The 8,164-nt window shown below is 36.3% G+C and overlaps 1 protein-coding gene across 11 annotated transcripts in view; it reads right to left on the bottom strand.

Annotated features, from left to right (window-relative positions):
* Positions 1–3,098: 3,098 nt before the first annotated feature.
* ampd2b (adenosine monophosphate deaminase 2b) overlaps positions 3,099–8,164 on the bottom strand; it is a 30,744-nt gene continuing 25,678 nt past the window's right edge. For all 11 annotated transcript variants that reach the window (XM_030139189.1, XM_030139186.1, XM_030139187.1 and 8 more), the window contains 4 exons: positions 7,413–7,533; positions 7,098–7,271; positions 5,174–5,284; positions 3,099–5,082 (listed from right to left, as the gene is read on the bottom strand). In XM_030139189.1, the coding sequence (XP_029995049.1) occupies positions 4,867–5,082; positions 5,174–5,284; positions 7,098–7,271; positions 7,413–7,533 (622 nt within the window). In that variant the 3' untranslated portion in view covers positions 3,099–4,866. The remainder of the gene's footprint in view (positions 5,083–5,173; positions 5,285–7,097; positions 7,272–7,412; positions 7,534–8,164) is intronic.

Here is an 8,164-nt window from a genome sequence, read left to right as displayed (position 1 = left end):
CGGAGGGAGGAGGTGGGCGGGATGAGAGGGGCGGTCACCCCGAACAAACCAGGTCAGATTAGTCCGGAGAGAAAGGAACTGTAATATCCAACACTTTATGGCAGTATTTTGGGTTCTAGTCCTAAAATATTAGTTTTATCTTCCAGGTACAAAAATACACTGTAAACTGCCATCATATTCACATTTGTACCGACACCTCTTTCAAAAGTGACTGAAATCTATGGAAGTCAATTTGTGTCATCAGATTTTGAATTATAAAATACATTGAATTTGTAGCACAGATTTTTTTTTTTTTTTGCACTGAAATTAAGTATCTGGTTTTTGGGGGGTTTTTTTGCACTGAGATTAAGTATCTGATTTTTTTTTTTTTTGCACTGAAATTAAGTATCTGATTTTTTTTTGCACTGAGATTAAGTATCTGAATATTTTTTACACTGAAATTAAGAATAGAATTTTTTTTGCACTGAAATTAAGTATCTGAATATTTTTTACACTGAAATTAAGAATCTGAACTTTTTTGACATTACTGTTGTCATGTGTCTTTTCCGTCATTTTCATCTTTTATGTAATTTTCATCTTGTTACATCTGAAACCCAGTTTTCATCATCATGCATCTTTTATTGTCTAGTTGTGTCATTAACATCATTTTTGTCTAATTGTTTTTGTCTTGTTTGTTTTCTTTTAGTCTTTTGTGTCTGCTTTGTCTCTTTTGCATAATTTTCACCTCATCCTTACATTGTTTTGTTCTGTTTTGTTTTCTACCTCTGTTTATGGTTTGCATCAGTTTTGTCCTATTGTGTCCTTTACTTCATAGTCTTGTTTGGCCTTTTGTAATTTTTTTATCTTTTACATAATTTTCATCCTATTAAATCCATAGTATTATTTTTGTTTTTGTCTTTTACCTGATTTTGTCTCATTGCACTGTTTACATTGATGTCTTATTTTGTTGTTTTTTGTGTTGGTTTTGTCTTTTTCTGTCTTTTACTTTGGTTTTATTGCTTTTTCATTAGATTAATCTTGTCATCTTCTATAACTGAGGCCTCACCTCTACATTTTATGTAAGGCTTTGATGAGGTCAACATTTAGAAACTCTTCTTCCATTTGGGAAATTACTTCACATACAATATTATTATTGCTGTTGTAAATTTCATTCCGACAAATGGCAACACAATAAAAAAGAACCATGAAGACAAGGAATCACGGTAAAACTGTATTTCATGTAGCCTATTTTCTCTCACAAACCTTCGATATAAAAGTATGCTGTTAAAAAGTATATGTGTATGTACGGTCTAGGCTACTTTATGGATTAAAAAGCCAACACAGGAGCTGTAAGTTGAGTGTGTTGAGGCTTGAGGCTAAAATTCCTAAGAGGCCTTGAACCAGTATTTATCAGCATTAGGTCTAAACAACAGTCAAAAATGGAAGAAATCTAAATATTTTTTGCATCTCCAATGTCCATACTAGGAGGATTTAAAGGACAGAAACCCAAGTGTATCAAAAAACAGCCTGTGTTAACGTTGATCTGATATTTTACTAGAGAGCTAATTTCATGTTCTAAGACTAGAGCTCATCATCACTGACAGGGTCCCTTTAGGGTGGTCTCCTATTACGGTGAGCACATGTTGAGACACTGCTGTGGAGTAAAGTGTCAGTCCTTGGGGGCCCCATAACAACCTTGGGTCCCAAGCTCCCTTGTTTGGCAGCTTTACATCTGTGGAATATTCCACAATAGAAAAAGGAATAGGAACAAGGATGACAGTTCCTTTTTGACTGTAGAAATGGTTTGACACTAGGTCCGGTCTGGGCGTGTCCCTGTCTTTGGGTTCCCATAATCCCAGGGTGACTCAAGACCTTTGTTTCTATTACTTTGCTGTGTCACATATGATGAACTCAGGACCCTCAGACATACCACCCAAAACCAAAGTCTGCTTCTATTTTTTAATCCAGTGCTTTCACTTACACTACAGTATCTTCCTGATTTCATTCAGAGCCTTTTTGAAACCTCTCTGGGTGTGTTTGTCTTCTCCTTCCTTGGTAGGTAATTGGTGGGTGGAGACGTACGTACGTTGTTAACCAGGATCATCTTGGCCCAAAGATTACTACAACAAAAGCGTCTCCTGGGAGACTCTCCCCAGGGCTTTTGTTTGCTCTGTTTTTCCCCTGTCCTCACCACATTTTCCACTCACTGGCTTTCAGACTTAATGCTGATTGTGGACATTGAGTATGACATTTTAAACATATTTTAGATTAAATTCTAATTAAATGTTTTAGGTTAAGGGCTAAGAAGATGCTGATCCAGACCAGCCAACCCAGACACTCTTTATTCTCCCTTCTACCATCAGGACGGCGTTTCCACTGTCAGGACAAAAACTGAGAGGCTAAAGAACAGTTTTTACCTGCAAACCACCATCTGCTCAACCTCTGAGCCTTAACAAGGCTATTTTAAGGAAAAGAGAAAAAAAAACTGTTGTAACATGCACCTTATCCACACACATGCAGTATTGTAAATTGTTTGTATATAATAGAATTACCTCCTTTTACATTTTTAGATATACATTTATATTTATATATATTTTTACCTTGTGTGTTGCATGTGATTTTTTTCTATATTTTACTTTTTGCTGCAGCTGGAAAAATACATTTCCCTGTGCATTTTATTAGGTATAACTATGCATGTGACTAAGAAAACTTATCTATACATGTAATAAATGATTACTAATTATATTTTAATGAATAAACAACTTATTGAAGTCAGCACCTCAGCTATTAGACATTTTGTCTCTGCCCATATGGACAACTTTCCTTGGAAAATGTTCTCTTAGCCACTGTGGGAATGATCATCATAGTTAGTGATGAAGGTTTTTAATCATCCTGAACTGTGTTGAACTTCCTGCTCATTTTGACCCACATCGGTGGGTAATGAGCTGAACATTAGACAATGTGTTCTTTGTTTCACTTCTCTCACTCACATATTTTCACTCCTACTTATGAATGACCACTGACCTCCAACTGTTTTCATTTACCAAAATAAGTGATGGATATTTTTCTTTCAGATTTAATATACAGTTTCTCCTCAAATGAACAGAAAGGGAACACACTAGTGAGAACAACATTTATTTCTCAGACACAAATGTCATTAAATAATATTTCACAAACATCACATAGATTTGTCTGGGAGGACAACATGTAGCCCCATTGAAAACTCAAGTCAAAGACATGAGTTAAAAAGTCAACTGTCAGTTCTTCACAGATTTGCTTATTCATGTATTTGGCACTGGTTGAAGAAAAACGGTGAAGGAATTCATGCATCATTCACTGCACTGATACCAAGACACAGTTTGTTTGTAAAGGTGGTAAATCAGTGTTAAAGCTTAGACTGCTAGAGGAAACTGTCACAAATGAAGAGTAAGCATAATCAGATGCTACGTGTTTGTAGCATTACTGCACACCAGAGGAAAACAGTGACATGCCTTCATGCAACCCTACAGATTCACTGTGAATACTGTCAAAAACATCAGCAGGAGTTTCACAAGGAGCAGCAGGGGGAAATGAGTAGTTAAACGCATCACAGAGAAGATGCACCAGGAACAGAGAAGATGTAAAGGAGACAGCAGGTTTATGAGGTATGTCCTGTGGGTCATCACAGTAAAAATGTCAACAGTACAGACAGTAAAAGTGCAGTGTTTTTAATCTGTCATTTTTAGTCGTTTTAGCTTGTAGCTGTGAATAATCCGGGTCGTTGAAACACTGAGGTCATAAATTGGATCCTCCTACTTTTCTCAAAACTGACCGTTTCTGCTGAAATGTGTCATTTATATCCCAATACTACAAGGAATCCGGCTTTGAAAAAATCAGAAACTTCACTACGATCTTCAGTTTTCCAGAGAGAAATACCAGTTTACAGAAGTCTTTCATGTGAAATGCCTAAGGACATTTTAGTCGAGTACCCACAAACTAAAAAGAAAGCTTAAGAATGTTTCATTTTTGCATCCAGGGCCATTTAAATATTTTATTTTCTTGCCATAACTGATATATTTGTTGTGCTTTAATTATTCTTAATATTTTTCATTGTTTATTTGCTGTGTCCTCTTGTTTTTTTTATCTGTCTCACACAAGCTTCTTGCTGTAATCCCTTCACTTAGTCTTTAGGTTTTATTCTTTCCTTTTTATTGTTTTAGCACCTTTTTCTCGTAGTTCCCTGCTACATTGTGTGGATGCGTCTCTCTCAGTATGTCTTGAGATTAAATAAAGGTTAAATAAGTACGAGATGAATTACTGTTTTCCTTTCTTTAAAGGTTTAAATGATGTTTGATAATCATGCTCCGTGCTCATTTCCTTATTTTCTTATATTTGTTGTCAATAAAGAAATTAACATTTAATAAAGGAATCATCCTGAACAGGAATCTACTCCATGATCACATTTTTACCTGATAATGTAAACATATTGGACAGACCTCAGTGTCCTCAGCAGTTATTGACAAAATGTACCTGAAAAATTGACTTTAGTTTGTCATTGATATATTCAGTGTCTGAGTTTATTACCTCATCAATCATTAATACATCTGTTGAATTTTTCATGTAAATACTGTGTTATTCAAAGGTTGCTACAGGAAACACAGACGGTACACACACGCTGACAGCAGGAGGCCGTGGAAATAAATAGATCAGAAGATGTGAAAAATATAGAATAACTTTAAAATAAACACATGGGGTTTACACATTGTAGGTCCTCTCTCATATTCTCTGGTAGTCTCTTTGTAAAAAAGTTTCTTTCTTTCCACAGGGGTGATATGTTGATATGTAAATCTGTACAGAGTTGCAGAGTGTAAACAGGGAATGTAGAAGGTTAATTCCTGTGCAGCGGCTTCACTTCTCCGCCTGCACAGCCCCCATGCACAGACTGCCCTCTTCCTCGATGGTCTCCAGCTCGTCTGTGCGGATAGCCTGTGTGATTAAATTCAGCTCCTCACACATGGTTTCGTAACGGTACGCCACACGGATGTCTGGAACATTAGTGCGCCTGATGTCGTTACTCTCTTGTCCCTCTTTGATGTAGTTCGGGCCGAGCCAGTAACTCTTTACCTGATGGAAAACCAGGAGGGAAATTAAACTGACTGCAGTAGCATTAAAGGTGTTGGGTACAGGTGCAGTATGAAGGTAAAAGCTGTCATACCTGATGGGAAAAGCCACTCATCAGTACGCTGTTTCTTGCCAGCTCACACATGTCGCATGAGCTCAGTTTCCATACTTGAGCTGCGATGCTGTATTCCTCCATCAAGGGCTCCTGCACAGAAAAAAAGTTGTAAAAGTTATAACGCATACCACCCAATGCCAAAGGCTGGATCACAGGAGATTTTATTGTTATTTTTTTATTTTTATTTTATTGGTTTATTTAATAGGGATCCTGCATATTTATGAACATTGCTGTATAAAAAATACACCCATGTAAATATGCCAGAATTTGTAAAAATAACTACTTTTCATCTGCAGTCCCTATTATTTGGGTAACCACATGAAAAAACTGACTCTGAAGACTGAATCTAGTTTACATCCTGGTTTAATGATGAGGGGAAAACAGAGTTACTTCAACCTAAGATGAGAACATATTTCGTAAACATATGCATATAATGTGTTTATATGTTTTCTACAACTTGCATAAAATAAAGGTGTGGTTTCTCAAAATCCTTACCTATTCAAGATAACAATATTAGGTGATGGATCATTTGCAATTATCCATATATTTATATAAATACAGCTGTGCCAAAACCCAGTCCCATGCTCTCATATTTCATTGGATACCTTTAGCTTTCATTACAGTGAACATTTGCTGTGGTGTTGTTTCGATAAGCTGTCGTGATGTCGCACTGTACCTTTGATCTACAGTATTCTCTTGGTACAATATATCAAATAATATGGTGTATTTAACAAAGTAGCTGTAATGCAGCAATACAGATCAAAAGTATATCATATGTTAGTGTTATATTATATTTTTTACATATGTTCTTTATAATCAGCATTTCCAGTGTGTTCTTAGTTTGACAAACTACACTGTTTTAGTCAATCCCTCAATACTACTAATCTATATCACCAATAATCATAGTCTGATTGTTATTATTAAACACAAAAGCAGTAGAAATAATACTTTCTTCATTTTGACATCTCAGTATCTCATATATACAGGGTGGGGAAGCAAAATTTACAATATTTTGAGGCAGGTATTGAAAGACAGTGAATGACCAATTAGTTTATTGAAAGTCATGAGAATTTATTTGCCACTAGAAAATTTACATAATAGAAAATGTTTTTATTCTATGTGTCTTCCTTCTTTCTCAGTAACTGCCTTCACACGCTTCCTGAAACTTGCGCAAGTGTTCCTCAAATATTCGGGTGACAACTTCTCCCATTCTTCTTTAATAGTATCTTCCAGACTTTCTCGTAATAGTTTTGCTCATAGTCATTCTCTTCTTTCCATTATAAACAGTCTTTATGGACACTCCAACTATTTTTGAAATCTCCTTTGGTGTGACGAGTGCATTCAGCAAATCACACACTCTTTGACGTTTGCTTTCCTGATTACTCATACGGGCAAAAGTTTCTGAAAAGGTATGGATAATAGTGTTAGGTATGATTATGACATCAACATATGTTTGGTTTCAAAACAATTGACGTAGTGCCTGCTGAGAAAAAACAACTAAATGTTCATTGTAAATTTTGCTTCCCCAGCCTGTATATATATACATTTCATATAATATCTAATCTCACAATAGGAAAAGGATAGTTATAAATAATACACTCATGGCCAGAGTTGTGAGAATGAAACAAATTCATTCTTTCCTAAATGTGATTTATTTGTCAAAACTCTTTATAACCTATGTTGTGCTTCTAATTGTACTTCAATGAACCTCAGAAACACATTGAAAAAGAAAAATAGCTTAGGCAGCAAATGTAAGTCATGACTGTACAGTAATTCCAACAGTTTCAGGGTCCTTGGTGTTGTATAAGCTACCTCAGAGTTTACCAGAATGTTTCCGGTCCAACGTGTACAGCATTTTCAAATCAAGTCAAACATGTCAGACCTGTTGAGTTCGTGCTCTGACCTTGGTGAAGTGAAACTGCAGTGGATCGTCTGTGGACAGAGAGACCATGAGGCCTCTGGACAGATACTCTGGCAGAGGGTTGCGATGGTAGCTGAGGAACAGGCTGTTATTGCTGAGGGGGGACATGGCAATGCCTATCTGGGCCAAGTAGTACAGATACTGCAGCACAGGAGCCTGGAGAGATGAAATACAGAATATGAACCATCACAGGCAGATGAGCCACAGCGTTTGATACACTCAGCATTTGACAAAGACTCATGAAGGTTGACGCTCGTTTCTATGCGTATTAAGGAGCAGCTGATATTGAGGTCATACCTTTCTGAGCAGCAGACCATGAGAGATATTCTCTGACAGCATGAAACCAGACACCAGGTGATGGATGGGTCCTGCCTCTCCACAATGAGGCCGAAGTACAAGTGTGTGAAATCCCCGCTGCCTGAGAGAAGAGGTTCAACAACTTAAAGTGAGGCATTTTGAAGGATTGAGTTTCATTGCTTGGGGTGTTATTTCAGCAACCAGTTCCTCAGTGACTTACAAAACAATAATCTCTGACAATCTGAGCATTTTTCTTTCTTTAAAACCTTCAGCCAGTGTTTCCCAGTTTCATACAACAAATTATACTCTGACCAACTGATATATCACATGATATAAAATGTCATAAGTGGTTCTTGAATGGTGTAAAAACACATGGTGTGAACAGAGGCAATACAGTTGTACAATTTGATTTTGTGGCGTCCATTAATTAGAATTATGATTCAATCATGAATAAATCAGTTTAAAAAACAGTGGATTGCTTTCTTGAGTCTGAAATTAAATCAAGGCCTTTTTTCATTTGGTGAGTAAATCTGCTTAATTTTCGTTTTACCAGGTCACTGCTTATGTCTGTAAGATATGAATGTACGAGTGCCTTAAGATTTTTTGCCATTTGTTGTTTGAAAATACAGAATATTAGCAAAAAATGACAAAAAAGGCCGAAAACCACAGTTCTATGTTATGATCAACTGAACTAAAGATAATTTTTAAAGCACATAGTGACACATGTAAATGTATCGTACATTTGAATAATC

This window comes from Sphaeramia orbicularis, chromosome 7 (genome assembly GCF_902148855.1).
Source record: "Sphaeramia orbicularis chromosome 7, fSphaOr1.1, whole genome shotgun sequence".
Taxonomy (NCBI): domain Eukaryota; kingdom Metazoa; phylum Chordata; class Actinopteri; order Kurtiformes; family Apogonidae; genus Sphaeramia; species Sphaeramia orbicularis.
This window is presented reverse-complemented; position numbering and strand designations above follow the sequence as displayed.